Consider the following 17,067-nt stretch of genomic DNA (forward strand, 5'->3'; position numbering starts at 1 on the left):
AAATGCAGTTAATGGTGTGTTATCTAAATTCAGTGGATGAATACATATCTGAATTCACCTGTGGTGTGTGATTGCCTACAATCGTATCTTCTCTCTAACTACCACTGCAGAAACTTGTGAGACGCTTTAAACCTGTCTGGTTAAAGTACTGACGACTGAACGGATCCCTGTTTGTTCAGTGGCGTCAGACGGCTGCTTAGTCACTGAAAGCAGCTGTTACAACAGAGTGATGATGTGACCGCAAACATGACAGACACAACCACATACACATAAATGTACAACTCCTGCACTTACCATTCACCAACAGCTTATTACAATATCTCAGCTTTTTTATGGTCACCAGCAAACAAGCGGGGTCACACACATGCAACACACAGGTAGACACTGTCATTTGCTCTGACATCCAAAACTAGCCTATTTGGTTAATCAAATACTAGTTCACTGTGCACACACACTGAGATGTTCCATTACAATAGAATGTTGGTCCTTTGAAAATAAACGTTGTCACATCAGTAAATACCGGATAATGGTATGTCTCACTCACACACACATCTTGACATTAATGGTTTATTGAGTTTACAGCTTTAGCTGTAACTGAGACCGCTCCCTCTGCAGCACTGAATGAATTTTGCTTTAGTTTACTTGACATTATGAGGATGGAGGCATGACAGTCAATCACACAAAATGAAAAGGATGACACAATAAACTTTACTTCCTTTGTGGTCTTTGTCGTGTATCTATGTGTGGAAACAGATGAGTCAGTCACTACAAACAAACAGAAGTATCCTAATGTGGTGTCCTAAAAGGGTCCATTTTTGGTTCAATCCTTTCGTGAAATAGACTATTTTTGCTATTTTGGGTTGTAACATCGGAAATAAAGTCATTTCCAACTGCTTTGTAAAGGCTTACTTTATGGTCTTACATGCCAGAATATGACACACTATAGAGTTATTTGTCTGTCATTACCTTTACCTTTCAGATCGGCCTGCTATGAGGAATGGACTCTGCTGGCTATTCCTAAATATTTTAATTCCCTTCACTCATATCAGTGCCCTCCTGACGCAAGGAGCTAACCACATGTGCAACAGCCAGAACATGTGGTTCAAATATGAAAACACTATAAGCTTCCAGATGAAGCTCTGAACTCGTTTTAATCAGAGGTCTTTCTCATATTTAGTCTAGCCTCATTGATATAAACATAGTGGACAAAATATTAGAGACACCTCTTAGTATAATGCAATAGAATTCAACAGAAAAACAATGTCCTCCAGAAAGGCCATACAGCTGAATCAACACCTTATGAAGAACATTATGACCTTCTTGAAGGTTACATTTATTACAGGGTGGTTGTATGACACTGGGTAAGTTTTATCTAGGTGTACCTAAAAACCTTTGGCGCCCCCCAGTGGTACTGTTGAAAAAACGAACTGTTGAAAACAGCAATACAATCTGTTGCAATGCTTGTCTAGATAACAAGATGAGGGCCTCATAATGGTCAAGATGGGAGATGGATTGTGTAATATGAGACTCTGCCATTGTCCACATGAGATCAGCTTTAACATACTTTGCAATTTCTCATCTATATAAACATGGCATTTGAAGCAGCTGATGTTTTGGTTTGCCATCCTGCTTTAGTAATTAGTCGAAAGAAGTTCATCATGTATCAGAGATGTAGAAAGAAGTCATTTATTGCAGAATATCAGGAGAGGAACAGAGGATGTATACCAGTTATGTGGTAAGAAAGCCAACACTACCTGCTGAAGATTAAACAAAGACAGTCAAATAAATAAAAAGTGTGTGAAAAGTCCACCATAAGAAACACCACCATATTCTAAAGCCCTGCTCAGCAATATTTTGAGATATACATGAAAGCATTGCTATTATTGTTCTAAGTAGCTTTCAGCCACTTTTAACTCATAGTTTTGGTCACTGGTCTGTGTGGTTGAGTCCTAAATGGCCCTGCTCCATTTACTGCGAACACATGACCTCACACAAGCCTGTTTTATGCTGACTGCCCCAGGAGGGAATGGTGGACAGCAGATGACAGTGTGGCTGGTGAAGGGAGTAGTTTAGCGCTGGCAATCTGCTGTGAGTTTGTATTCAAGTCATCCTCTGTCTCCTGGAGGTCAGAATTACTCAGTGCAACTTCAACTTTCCGTAGAAGGTGTTCACAGATTGCATTGTTGACTAAAGGGAAGAAAATGACACAAAACACATGTCAGAGCCACGAGCTAGTGATCACATTTACATTTACTTCTGGTTTATGTCTATGCTTCATCCTGTGGTGGCAGCGTTCGCCTGAGTAGCGTTCTCCTCGGTGGATGTCCAGGTAGGGATGCCATTTGTCAGAGGGAGAGCACAGTGACTTCAAACGCTGTGGAAAGTTAGAAATTGGCCTAATTTTTTTCACTTCTTTGAATTAATGGGAAAAGAAACTCAGAGAAAATGTAGAAAAAGACAGCAATGGTGTTTTGAACCACCCTATTTTATCAGTATCATAACACACACCTTCCAGAGGCTTCCCTCTGCTCTGATCAGCTTATACACAGCGGTGACAGGGATCCAGAGGAGGATAAAGACAGCCATGCACCAGCCCAGAGCCAAGCCCCAGTCTGGGAACTGGACTGCCCCATAGGAGGGAGGCGTAAACGTCATCAGAGACCAGACCAGGATCACCTAGACAAGCACATAAGCTGGTTTCATTCATCAAAAGTGATTCCAACTAATGTGATGTATATGTGTGAAAAGGATTGTGTGTAGATCCATTTCATTTATTCATTGTTTTTGTTGCTCAAAAGTAGTGATAAAGAGACCTTGAATAGAAACAGGAAATCTAAATGTTCAGACAAGCAGCCACCTTTTTTTCATTTGTTAATGTGTTTTTTGATGTCCATCAATTCTGGATTAAAGTGATGGTTGCAGTGCATGTAGATTCATCTAAAAGCAGTTGCTACTAAACATGTGATGAATGCATTGTGAGTTGTTTGCTTCAGGGGCATTGTGTGACGTTGTACTCACCACAATGATGCAGGGACTGAGGAAGAACCAACATGCTCTCCACCACAGCCAGAAAGCGAAGCTCTTATTTCCAAGCATCATCTCAACATCTTTAATAAAACGGTTCCCCCCTGGAAAGCACAAGAAGAATTAACACACGTACACAGCTGGGGCTCACTGTCGCCCTTATACTGTATGCACTTATTTCCAGTCATGATATTTACCATATATGTAGCAGACACCAATGATCTCCAAGAGAGCCAAAAATAGCAGCACCCAGCTGGCAACAAACTGGTCAATTAGAGTCACCCAGTATATTCCTGCCTATTCCAGACAAACACACACACACACACACACACACACACACACACACACACACACACACACACACACACACACGCACTCACACACACACACACACACACACACACACACACACACACACACACACACACACACACACACACACATACACACACACACACACACACACACACACACACACGAGCTGAGTAGGTTGGCTAAACTGGCCTGTAAGTCAGACAACAGTAACATAAAGTGACATGAAGCCAAGCTTACCCTTGTGATGCATGGCAGGCCCAGGAGGTAGAGGATGGTACATGTCATTAGAGTCAACAAAGCGTGTTTGGATTTGAAGATTTTAGGGAAGGCATCAAGCAGACAGGTGGTGACCACCTCTAAAGACAGTAAGAAAGCTTTCAGGTTGCATGAATCAATCACAACAGCAAAGGTCTGACTGTTATGAAAGTATGAATGGCGCCTGAAGATCTCACCTATTCCTGCAAACTGCGAGTCCAGACCAACAGTCAAAAGCATGAAGAAGAACAAAATGGACCACAGAGGGGAAATAGGAAGCTTAGACAGAGCATCTGGATATGCAATGAATGCCAGGCCAAATCCTGCACAAATAGAGAGAAAAAAAAAACATCAGAGGTCGTCCATATTTTTATTGATTTGTGCTCACATGGTGTGTCTGTCTGACCTTCCTTCACCACTTCTCCAACAGGCATTTTGTAGATGTGAGCCATGTGACCCAGGATTGAAAATATGGCAAACCCTGCAAACACACTGGTAGCTAGGAAAAGATGAAAACAGGTAAAATAGATCAATGAGAAAAACACATGAATTATTAAACTTTATTTAAATAATGCTGTTACTGTAGATGTGCTCCTACCGGCATTAGTAAGTGTTACAATAAATGAGTCTTTGAACACATTGTTGTGGAAGTTGTTGTAGGAAGCGAGAGTCATGACTCCACCCCAGCCAATCGACAGAGAGTAAAAGGTTTGAGTTGCTGCATCTTTCCATACCTAAAAAGTCCACAGTCAATCAAAAGAAAGCTTTATTTTATTTATGTTATCCTAAGCTATGTGGTTCTGTGTTATAGTTGAATAGGGATAGTTGGGTTCTTACCTGGGCTTCTGTCAGTTTAGTCAAATTGGATTGGGAGCCAATGTAAAACTCTATCCCATCTCTAGCTCCCTCTAGTGTCACACCTCTGATCAGCAGGATCAGAATCACCACATAAGGAAATGTGGCTGTGAAATACACAACCTGGAGAAGCAAAAGCAGAGAGTTAAAATACTGAGAATACAGTTGTTGCATTTCTTGTTGCTGTTGGGAGTTTCAAGCAACAAAAGTAAAACCTATCAGGGTTTCAAATGTAAATGTATTTGCAATGTTACCATTAACGTGTGCCTCGTCCTTTTCCTCTTTGCATCAAGCATTCACACACAACTCTCATCTCAAACTATTTGTATCTAAGTTCTGCTCACATTAGTGGGGCAGATTAGTTAGACTTCTTGTATTCCACTACAATTATTCACTTTCTTGCCAAGAGGAGATGAGAAGACTGAACCCACTCTCATGTTTGTATATTAAATATGTTGCTGCAGCCAGCAGCTGATTGGCTTAGCTTAGCACAAAGACTGGAAAAAGGGGGAAACAGCTGGCTTGGTTCTGTCCAATGTTAAGAATACCCAGGTGTTGGTAGGTGGATTTTGTCACGATGTTTCACCTTTTTTTCTGCTCTTTGTGCTAAGATAAGCTAAGGTCATGCCTGGTCTGCCTGGCCATGCTAGTGGCATGGCGAGATGGATGGCAATGCTGGTCTGTTGGCTGGTCCCAACCTGTACTTAAGTCCAGACTGAAAAATCTCAACAACTACTGCCCATTAGATTAATTGCCAAGAAATTTGGTACAGATGTCTATGTTAGCCAGCTAAGTCCTCGTGTCTTTGATGTTCGCCTGACTTTTCCTTTGGCGCCACCAGCAGGTCAAATTTTCAGTTTGTCAAGTGCTTTGGTTTATAACAAAACTAAAGACACTCTCATCAGCATCAGCTGTGTGCTGTGTACTTTGCGTTCAGTGCAGCAAATTGTTAGCATGGTAACATCTTTTTTGACATGTTGCTGGGTAAGAGGTTTGCTTACTTTGTCTTACAGAAAACCCTTCAGAACATTTGGCTGCTGATTTTTGCAGTAAGCTTGAAACATGCATTGACCTTGAAGTTTCACTAAGGACAAGGACTTGCTATGAGGTGGTGTTGACTTACTTTCCCTGATGACTTGATGCCTCTGATGAGTGCTGCAGCAGCAAGCATGGAGCTCAGCAGCAGACAGAGGGCCAAGTGCCAAACTACTGGTCCTGTTTCATCTAGACCACTGGATCTCTGCAGAGCCACGCGACTAAAGAGGACAGACACCTGACTGTTCAGCCACAGCAGTTTGACAAGTGTGTGTATTTGTGTTTGTTTGCATGAGTGTGTGATTCTTACTCCCAGTACTGCTCAGTTGGGCTCTGTACTGGAACTGTGATGATGTGGGATGAAGGACAAGTGCTGTTTTCCTGAGTCCAGTTAGCCACTAAAACACCACTTGCATTGCAATACACTGGAAAAGCAAAACATATTGGTTTATGTAGTAAGTATGTACAAGCATTAATGTCCAAGAATGAAATAGTGAGTAGATTTCTCTCAATTTCTCATCTTTGTTTATTTATTTTTTTGTCACCCTCGCCCCAGGAAACAGTAGATCTGATCATCACCACATTGCAAGAACTGGAGATGAAAAAAGCACCTGTAGGCGTGTTGCTGCAGTTACTGTCAGCCCAGCTGAAGCAGCTGGACCACGGCAGAGGAGACTGGAAGGAGGCGAACATGTAGTACAGGCTGTAGGCGATGATGACGTTATAGTAAATTGACACTATTAGAGTCACCATAACCATGGCAATGCCAACACCTGGACAGGTAGAGAGAGAGGTTTTAAGGCACATTTTACAAAATAATCTTACAATAAATAAAATATGGTAAACACTTCTGGATGATTTTTTTTTCATCAATTCACAAGCAGATGCTGAAAAGTACAATTCCCTTTGTAAAGACGAATGTTTGGTTTGAATGATTATGCATTGGGTGGAAAGGTAAAGCAAAAGAGTAGTCACTGCTGCTCCGTCTCCTTCTGGACACATAACAAAGCCTTAATACCAACCAACAAAATCCCATCTGAAGTCAGGAATCAGAGGAAAAAGATTAACCAGCATTATTAAATCCCTCATGTTTGACAGCTTCACCGTTAGAGATACATGACTGATCTTAACAAAACTTTAATGGTAGTCTCACCCTGCAGGATTGGCACTGATCTCCATATGTTAATTGGACCTTGGCTGCAAAACTGACCAAAGGCACTTTCCAGGAAGAAAAGGGGAATTCCAGTCACCACCAACATCACAAAGTACGGGATAAGAAAGGCACCTGCTCAAAATGACAGATTGGGCAGTACAGGAATAAATTAAACACAGCATTAACAACGGTGCCATCAAGCAGAATGGATTAGACACTAAATACGTACCTCCTCCATTCTTGTAGGCCAAATATGGAAATCTCCAGACATTTCCCAATCCAACAGCATAGCCAATCGTAGAGAGGATGTACTCCTTCTTGCTGGCCCAGTTTCCACGCTCAGTATTCTCATCACCATCAGCCACATGTGGGTCCTGCTCATTGAAAAGTTTCAAAACTTGTTAAAGTGGCTGTAAAACTTCTCAGATATTGCACCTGGAACATGTTAAGAAAAACGACTGCAGTGATAACAGTACATTTTACTTTATTGTCTGGTTGGATTGAATTGTAGAGTGGTCCACAGCAGTGAGTTAATACTCCTAACTACTACAAGGAATACAGCACATAACCTATACAATTGGTCACTGGGAACATTTTTAATCATTTAAAATTGGATTGTGGTGTTTCAGTTTTGTCCTCAAGAAGGTAAAAAAGGGGCATTGGGTCCATCAGCACTCTACACATTTAACTGAGATCTTGCTTTGCCCCCCAGCTGTAGCAGCACATCATAAAAAACACACTTTTCTAAATGTATCTCAATAAAAAAAGAAGATTTTTTTAATTAAAAATAAACAAGCAAGGGTCCTTTGAAGATCTGTATTGGATTTTTTTCTGAAATACAGACTGAAGCACTAAATTTCTCAGTCTTATCCAATAAAACTGTTGTGTGTTAAATTATGCAGTGACTATCAGGTCAAAGGGTTTCCAATCCTACCTGGTCAACAACAGCGGGATTCCTGAAAATTAAATCCTTGAAACTGTTCCAGCTGTATTCCCTCATGTCCTCTCACCTGCTAGTTAATGGTCTGTGAAAGAAATTCAAATCACTCAGGTAGGTCTGTTTTAAAGTCCCCCCTCCGACAGACAAGGGAGTGATGTTTTCCAACCAATCACCTGCCCAAACCCTCCCCCACACAATCCTGGTTTAAGGCACATTAGTGAAGGACGTTTCTCTCTTGATGACATTTGTGACTCAGTATTTCTGACCCTTATATTTCTTACAGTGCTCATTTCCACTCTACCGCTATATATCATTCATCAGAAATAGACCTGCACTATATGTGACTCCACACCACAGACTGTGTGTGAGAACATTATTTTCTCTGTATCAATAAAAAGGCAAAAGAGTGGAGCTGTGACTGTGGTATGTGTGTGTGTGTGTGTGTGTGTGTGTGTGTGTGTGTGTGTGTGTGTGTGTGTGTGTGTGTGTGTGTGTGTGTGTGTGTGTGTGTGTGTGTGTGACTCAGGTGAGTGACTCTATGCCTGTAACCATGTCTTAACAACTACTCCATAAAGCCACTGCTGTGACTGATGACGGACAGATCTCATTTTGGTCAATGACATGTGCACATAATCACTGCACTGTTTGCATACGCACATCTGTCACCCATAATCACAACCTGATGATGTGACCACAACCATGTCAGATGACATGAATGTTGACACAAAGATGTAAATGATGAAGTCTTGCACTACCCATTAATCAACTTATGGTAATAATCAGAGATAAACACACACACACACACACACACACACACACACACACACACACACACACACACACACACACACACACACACACACACACACATACACAATTACTTTCTTATCCACTATGAAGTATGTAGGGGTGTATTGTGCCCTCACGTCTCTTCATTCATGTGACCCTTTAAGTTGGTGAGTTATTTGTAGACAGTTGCTTGTTTACACATCCAGCTGAGCAAAGGTCCACTATTCAGTCTCCTTTTACCTCAGCCTTACAGTGCAGGACCAGCAGGTGAATCATATGTTTGGAGCATCTTTTTTTTTTTTTTCTTTGATTACTGAGTTGAGCAGTCAACAGGAGTCCAATGAATGTAGAATTAGTATGTTATGGCAGCTTTACCAACAACATATTTTACTTCATCTATTTACTGCAAGTGATCTAATCTTCATTATAGAGGAGACATGTCCTCAGGATGTATTTTGTTAAGGCTGTCCCAACAGCGTTTCATGTGCTAAAGAGAAATCCTTGTGATTTTCGGGCTGTCTGCTGGTTCAGACAAACATATCAACAAACTTTGTAACAGTTGGTTCAAAACCCAATAAATCCTGGACATGATTGCTTTAATCGAGCATGTGAATAATCACGTCTTGATTATGGCTGAGTCATAGTTTCAAAGCCACTGGTTCACAGAAAAACAACCAGAAAGCCTGCACTCTGATACAGTGAATGCATTATGTACAATATCTGACTTTCTCTTGATGCATCATATTGAAAGACAGACAAAACAGGCTTGGGTGTTTTTGGCAGCATGAATAGCATCATGAGTTATAGCTGACCTCTTGGCTGTTACACAGTCAGGCCATGAGTATATCTCTGCTGTGTCCTCATTGTACTTGTGTGTAATGTACTCTGCTTGAAGCTCGTTTGGTTTCTGAGCCATTTTGGTCAGTGACGTGTGGCCGCAACCTAACCGCTTTACACCAATAATATAAATTAGCTGTAATGACGGTATCTGCTGGTGTGGCCACAGATTACAGAACGTAGCAACAGAGAAAAATATTATAAATATAGACATCCTGAGTCCTCTGACTATGTCACCACTGACCACACAGAGGGTTCAGCCCTGATGCAACAGTTAGACACAATCAATCTCAAAGCAACCTGATGATTTTAGAAGACTGTGAGGGTGTGGCTTGCTGTCTAATAGCAGTTCCCTCCATATAAAGACAACGGCCTTTCAGAGGGAGCTGAAGATGAGATTAAATGGCATGACTGTTGGGAACAAACACTCCCAAGAATGGAAGGTGATGAGGAGCCGGATTATTTCATAAAGCTGGTGTGTGTTTGGCAGTCCATTGAAATCTGTCTGATATCTTTGAGATTCTTACCATTTAGAAACATTTATATCAACCCCTACATGTGTCAAAGTTTGCAATTCATTCAAAATAGAACAGCTGGCTTTTGCCAACCATATAAACCAATTTCTGCTAATATCCCCTTCAGATTGAGTAAATTGGTGGCACGGTGGCTCGGTGGTAACACTGTCACCTCACAGCTAGAAGGTCCCAGTACAAATCCCGCTTTGGGCGCTGGTGGCATGTCCTCCATCATGCCTTTGGTGCCTGCTGCTCGAGGAAAAATAAGGGCCTTTCTGTGTGGCGTTTGCATGTTCTCCCGATGTTCACCTGGGGTATCCTCCATAAAAATACCCCCACTTAAAACATGCAAGAAGATCACCACCTGACCAATGGTGACAAACGAGAACTGGGTCCCCGGGCGCTGGTTGACTGGCAGCCCACCACTCCTGCATTTTGACTCATTCAGATACACTGCCCTCTTCTTGCACCTCAGGTACAGAGAGCAAATAAAGAATCATTTGCAGAAGTGGATTCACCGTCAAGAGTCCAAAAAGTCAAGTGTCCTGAATGAAAGTCCTAAAACCTGTAGGGTAATAAGTGCATGTGTGAGTGAGTGTCTGCATGTGTGAGCGAGTGTCTAGACTAGTCTTAAATGAAAAGATAGCTGATGTATTACATCAGGTCTGTGTGAACAAAAGCCCTTAGTCCAGCAAACCACTGAATCAAACCCACAGCACACACATACACACAAAGACAGTAAAACACAGTGAACCTCAAATACTGGATGGACTATAAAAAGACAAAAAGTACAGCTGTCTTTTTAAAAATCCCAACTGTTGTTTATTCTGCTGTAGGCTCATCAACATAAACCCTTAGTCAGTATAAGTAACCCATGCAAAGCATACAGTAACTCAAGAATCATAATTCATACACGTACAGGCCTACGAATGTGTGATTCCATACAGTACAGTATGGAGATACTTTTCACATGGTACATAGATCTATCACCTATTTATGTCTCAAAGGCAAGTTGATTTCACTGTGACGAAAGAGGATATACAGAAACAAGGAGTCACAGCATAAGATCGTCACTGGTCATCAGAGGAGAGAAGAAAATATTGTAATGCTTCTACGTCAGCTAATGATTTGAGAATAAAAAAATCACATCATATATAATGTTTTTATCATCCGCTTATTGAACAAAAAAATGGAAGGCATGCTTTGTAGGACGACAGAAAGAAAGAGACAGTGAGATAAAGACAGCTAAAAACACTGATTGCAAAGATCATTGATCCCACAGAAACATATAGGGAGGATCAGGGGCAGATCATTACACATAAAGGAAGCATCATATGTGGCTCAGACGGTATCTTATTAGGCATATACATTGTATTTTGTGGCATAGGGCTCATTTAATTTTATTTAATGACATAAAACCAGATTTGACCATTTGTCCAGATTTGTTAAAATATACACAGAAAATTCCTTGTGAAATGTGAAACCACGGCCATGTAAACAAGGACAATCACTGTAATACAAATAATGGATATTACAGTACAAACTGCTGCCACCTGCTGTTGATATTAAATGATATCCTCACCCCTGCTGTGCAGTGGTTTTGCACAAGTCACACTGCTGGTGTCTGCTGTAAACTGAGCTGTGTTTGTGAGCACAGTGCCACACACTGTACCACATATACAGTTAGATGTCAATGTCGGACGCCAGGCGCAAGCAGAGGGATGACTCTGATGGGACGTCCTGGCGACTGATCTCGTTCCCATCCAGTCGCAGAGTCCGCAGTTTGGAGAAGTTGGTCACATCCACAACGCTGCAGAAACTACCCAGAGTGAACTCTGAACAGACAGATGGAGAGGTGGTAAAGAATTTACTGTACACATCTGGCACCACTGCTGCAAGAGATCCGATTTAACGTGACATATTCACAACTAAATAAGCAACAATTAGATTATTTAAGAGTTTAACACTAAACAAAGGCGGTCTGCTTCATCAGGACGGTGTGCGTGTGGTTTAATCAGATTTGATTGAGATCATCCTGCAACATTTAGGCGAAGAACTCAAATGCTGTTAACTCCTGATTGGTGCATGGAAGCATGTGACATCACCTTTACAAAACTGAGCTCCATCCACTTCAAACCAAACCAATGAGAAGAGCACACACAGTCATGTGAAGTGATGTCAAAATTATGTTTGTTGTATGTAGAATCCCATTGTTCAAAAGAAGCTGATTGAGAAAACGTTTTCAGGCCTTTTAATTAGTTTTTAATACGTTTTCTAAAACGATGTGTGTGAATAAAACATGCATTCATTTTACCTTTGATCTGGTTGGCTTGCAGATAAAGATACTGTAGAGTGGTGCTCACTGGGGGGATTCTCTCCAGTTTATTGAAGCTCAGGTCCAGCTCCACCAGTCCAGTCACATTGAAGGTGTTGGGAGGAATACCCTTGTCTGTTAGCTGGTTGTGGGCGATCCTGACATACTGCAGCTGAGTGAAACGGCCTAAGAAGCTCTCTGGTAGGGAATCAATGGAGTTGTAGTCCAGGTAGAGTTGGTGCAGCTGTTCGGGGAGAGTCTCTGGGACCTGGGTTCAATTAACGACAGTATTGTGAGAGGACTGGAGATGGTCCATTCACTTATTGGGACATTTGCAAACACAAACACACTGTTACCTTTGTCAACTTGTTACTGCTGATGTCCAGCAGTGTGAGGGATGTCAGCGCCTTCAGTGATGTACCCATGTCTGTGAGAGCATTGTCATGGAGATACAGGATAGTGAGGTTGTCCATTCCCTCCAGATCTGCTGGTGTTACCTAGGCAACAGCAGAAATAATTTTAACATCTAATGTCTTTGATCTACAGCCAAAACAGCTAATGAGAGCAGAGAGGGGCTCTGCCCGATTACCACACTACACAAAACATTACCTTTTCAATCCTGTTGTGGTTTATTCTCAGGTCTCGCAGGGCACGAGGGAGGTTTGAAGGAATGCTGGTCAGATTGTTGTGTTGTAGGTATAAACGCTCTAGTCCCTCCAGCTTCAGAAATGCCTACAGATATGATGTGGATAATGAACAACTCACTAACATGCACAGAACCACTACCTCAACAGCTGAAATCACTTTAAGTTGCCACAGTTGCACAAATGTCATTGCTAATTAATTTATATTTTACTTTTTTCACTAGAGAAATTGAAAGAAGGTCTTTGGAGAAATATCAGACATGCTGACATGCAATTTAATTTCAGTTAAAGCAACATGTCCAAATACATAAACCTTTTAACTCACATGTGCAGCAATAAAACAATTACTCTTTCCTTTGTAATTACACGATCTGCCACCTGCCAGCCATCTGACAGCCATTAGACCAGCATGACTATTTCATGCTCTGACTTCCCATGTGTGGCTCTGTCTGACTGAGACCAGATGTAAGATTACCTTCTTGCCAATGGCGTCAGATGTCAGCTGGTTGTGATGCATCATGAGCCACACCAGGCTGGTTGCATTGGCAAGAGCTGAGTCGGGCACAGCTGTGATGGCATTGTTTTGGAGGTACAAGTATTTCACATAGGAGGGGATGGTTGGCATGGCTGTCAGGCCCCGGCCATCACAGTACATGGCAACTGGGAAAGAGGGGGGGCAGTCACACTCATCTGGACATGCCCCTCCTGTGGTGTCTGCCTGCAGGGAGCCATAATAGTATCCTTGGCTCTGTCGGCTGTACAGCCAGGCAAAGGGGTCCCGTCCATGGGAGAGACAGAGTGGAAGCAGGGCAGACAAGAGGAAGACAATCACCACACGCATGGTCACAGTCATACAAATCTTCACAGTAATCTAGCAGAGACAAAGACAGAGAGACAAGGCAATAAAATACAATATAGAAATAAAGTAATTCACAGACTGACAGGTTATTTTGTTCATGGGCTCATGCTGACAGATATTAAAAGAAAATCACACAAATACTAGACAGAGGAAACTGAAAAAATGTGATCTTGTGCTGACCCTCAAAAGTCAGACAATAAAAACATAACTTCTCTCACACAGTTGCTAGATGCTATTGTTCAAGAACATTTTTCCTAAACACAAATCTCACTGTTATCATGCTGAGGTTAAATGGACAGTCAAAAGTGCAGTGCAGCCACTGACTTTGCTTTGGAAATATGACTGCCTGCAGAGAGGTACATTCTTAGGGGTCTTAATCCACAGGGAATCCACAGAGGGAGCATTTTTTAAAAAAGAAAAAAACCTTGCCATGAATGGCAGCTTTGTTAGTGGTTCTCACTGCTGTCCCAAAATTGTGAGAAAATATCCAATAATTACCCTCTGACAGGCAGAAGGGAAAAAAAGCTCAAACAAAAGTATGACTCCATCATCATGTGTTTATTCGTCTCCTATAAGGTTTCATAGAAAAAAAATGTTCACACACATGGACGTACATACAAACACACATACACACCTACCTGATCAGAGAGACTGGCCCTCCTTGTCCCCTCTTTCTCTCAGAGTGTGCTCAGGACGACTCTGACAAACACTTTGTAAAAAAACATCTTCCCCTCCCTGCTCTTTTCTGTTCCGCCACCCCCCCCTCTCCATCCCTCCCTCTGGTCCTTCACTGTTTGGCTCTTTCCACCCCCTTATCTGCCCACCCGCACCCCATTTTGTTCATTCAGGCATGGCCCAGCACACCCCACACCCCACTCTGGAGCCTCATTTTCCACTAATGTGGCTGATGTGAGATGCAGCGGCTGTGAGGGATTGTTCCCATCTGTGTCCAGCACATTCAGTCCCTTTCAGCCCACTATGTCTTCAATATCTAGACCTTTGCACCTTTGCTTTTGACCTTTTTGGCCCACTGGAGCACAAATGCTAATTTTTTTTATCTCTTTTTGAACAATGGAGTGCAAGTTTGGACAGGAATAAAGATTTGTTTTACTAAATAATGCGTGGATAAAGTGAGAGGGTGTGTTTCCCTGTGCAATTTGGTTTATATGATACGTGTATAGCAAGTTGTTACTGTTCATTATCGTATCAGTGGTTTGGTTGCTTTTTTAAGTGACTGATTATCCCTGGCAACTTGTTTCCTTCTCACTGTAGGCGACAGTGTCTATAATGGGTGGTTTCAGCATTTGACCTATTATCTTAGAATAACTACGGTAAGTGACAATACCATACAAAGAGGGAGCAGCAGGGGAGGGTCCAAGTCTCTCCATTCCTCTCTGACAACCTTACATCTTGTAAAGGGTTAAATGAAAACATGTGTGACACTCCTCTCATGTTGTCTGTCTGGTCTTAATGTGGGCCTCTTCCTGCTCTGCATCTTTCCTCCTCCACAAGCTCCATCTCTATCGGTCTTTTTCACTCATTTTTACCTTTCGTCTCTGCAAACAGTCCAAGATTCTCTAAATTCTCTCTGTCTCCTCTGTTTCTTGTTATCATGGGACACCTTTTTAAAATGTGACAAAGGATGAGTGGCATGTTTGATGAATAGATATGCTGCGAAAACTCAAAAAAGCAAGAAAAAACAAATACATGGGGGAAATCTTACTTAAAATAAGCAAAATTTTCCGCCAACAGAACAGCAAAATTGCACTCACCAAGATTTTGAAAACACGTGAAAATGTCCAGTCTCAAAGGACTGAAAGTGCAGCCAGACTGAAAACAGGTACATTTGTGTGGATACAAAGAAAAAACAGTTTTGTATTCTGTGCTTTTGAATATTCAACAAATATTCGGTGGGAAAAATAACATAGCGATGGTTAAACAAAAGCAGCAATAACAAAAGTATGTCCTTTGGTTGTGCCGCTTCATGCTGACAACAAACACAATGACTTGTGTTTCCTCCAGACAACAACAAGTCCATGTATATGATTGACACCACCATTGCATTTTTTGAATGTTTCGCACTTTGCAGTTCAATAAACAAGAACAGACATGGCTTTTCCCACCAAAGCTATGCAGATGACACTCAACTAATGGTGTCTTTGCCTGCATCTGGATCCCAAGTGGCAGCACAAATCTCTGTTTCTAGCTGATGTCTCTCAGTGAATGTCTGCTAGCCACCTGAAGCTAAACCTCAACTAAACTGAGCTGCTCTTCCTTCCAGGGAAGACATTTCCTCTCCAATACCACTGAGAGCACTGTAGTATATCTGACTGCATCACACCTGAGAGTAACACTGGATGATCAGCGTCCATCCAACAACAACACAACAAGCTGCTGCTGCAGATTACTTCTCTAAAATATCACATGTTCTGGTCCAGGCTCTTGTCATCTTGTGTGCCCACATGTGCTGACCAGAATGCAGCAGCACGGCTGCTCTCCAACCCACCCAAATTCAGTTAGATAAGCAGTTCAGCATATCTAATGAAATCTATGTTCTTTTTTGTTCTTTTTCTTTTTTTTTTTTTTTGCAATTGTTGGCTTGTATCCACATGGCTGAAGGCACTTATTGCATAAGTGTAATGTAATGGGTTTGGCTGGTTTATTCGTGTGCATCCATCTAAACTTTCAGATGTTAATGGAAGCTCTAAAGATTAAAAAAGCCACCGTTTAACACATCTAAAGTTCAGTGACAAACATATTTATTTTTTTATCTGTAAAAAAAAAATAAGATAAAATAAAAAATGACACTTGGTGGTTTTACATGGGTTCACTGACAAAGACCACAGCGATAAGATTCAGATTTAGAATGGTTTAATAACTATGATGGATGGAGGGGAGCCGAGATGGTGGACGGATGTACTGTATTAGGGTCCAGAGGGAGAAAAGTCGGGGGAAGGAATGAGGATCGAGGGATTGAGGGATGAAGGGGTAAGGGAAGAAGGGTAATGGATGAAGGGATGATGGGAGAAATGTGAGTCATGGATGGATGAAGGGAGTGCAATGATGGACCAATGAGGGAGGAGTCGAGACTCTGGATGTGGGAGCTGACTCTTCAGATGATACTGGATTTCCAGTTAGTGCTCCCAGTGGTTCCTGTATTGAAGGGGGAGAGAGAAGGAATAAGGGGTTTGGGGGAAGGGAAGCGAAAACTGAGTAAAGGGGAAGGGAATGGACCAGGTGAGCTTCAAAAGTTGTGTGCGAAATGGGATGCATTTGAGGCATGGTCTTTGTTCCCAAACCTAGTTAAAAAAGTTTTAACTACTAAAGTTTTAACTACTAAAACTATTTCTTGACTTGATGCACTCACTTCCTGAAGTTTCCACTGGTGCCTGGCAACCTCACACTTTGTTTTTCCTGTCTTTATGTTAAGCTAGGCTAACTGTTTCCTGGCTATAGCCTCATATTTTAGCAACACATATTAGATCAAAGCAAGGATACTTCTCAAAATGTCAAAATGTTCCTTTCAGTTTGT

At 41.7% G+C, this 17,067-nt stretch overlaps 2 protein-coding genes across 2 annotated transcripts; both read right to left on the reverse strand.

The window, feature by feature from the left end:
• Positions 1-2,148: 2,148 nt before the first annotated feature.
• On the reverse strand, positions 2,149-7,637 carry slc6a14 (solute carrier family 6 member 14). The gene is made up of 15 exons (XM_070958589.1): positions 7,572-7,637; positions 6,867-7,011; positions 6,638-6,769; positions 6,096-6,257; positions 5,795-5,909; positions 5,573-5,705; positions 4,432-4,572; positions 4,193-4,328; positions 4,001-4,093; positions 3,792-3,917; positions 3,577-3,695; positions 3,222-3,321; positions 3,019-3,128; positions 2,509-2,676; positions 2,149-2,374 (listed from the first exon to the last, which is right to left on the reverse strand). Exons 1-15 carry the CDS (start codon positions 7,635-7,637, stop codon positions 2,219-2,221), a joined length of 1,902 nt encoding a protein of 633 aa, XP_070814690.1. The 3' UTR covers positions 2,149-2,218.
• A 3,636-nt stretch (positions 7,638-11,273) lies between these two features.
• fmoda (fibromodulin a) lies at positions 11,274-14,257 on the reverse strand. Its single transcript, XM_070958997.1, has 6 exons — positions 14,174-14,257; positions 13,152-13,547; positions 12,642-12,764; positions 12,389-12,529; positions 12,033-12,300; positions 11,274-11,553 (listed from the first exon to the last, which is right to left on the reverse strand). Exons 2-6 carry the CDS (start codon positions 13,527-13,529, stop codon positions 11,402-11,404), a joined length of 1,062 nt encoding a protein of 353 aa, XP_070815098.1. The 5' UTR covers positions 13,530-13,547; positions 14,174-14,257; the 3' UTR covers positions 11,274-11,401.
• Positions 14,258-17,067: the final 2,810 nt, after the last annotated feature.

The sequence above is a fragment of the Chaetodon trifascialis genome, chromosome 3 (assembly GCF_039877785.1).
Source record: "Chaetodon trifascialis isolate fChaTrf1 chromosome 3, fChaTrf1.hap1, whole genome shotgun sequence".
Classification (NCBI taxonomy): Eukaryota; Metazoa; Chordata; class Actinopteri; order Chaetodontiformes; family Chaetodontidae; genus Chaetodon; species Chaetodon trifascialis.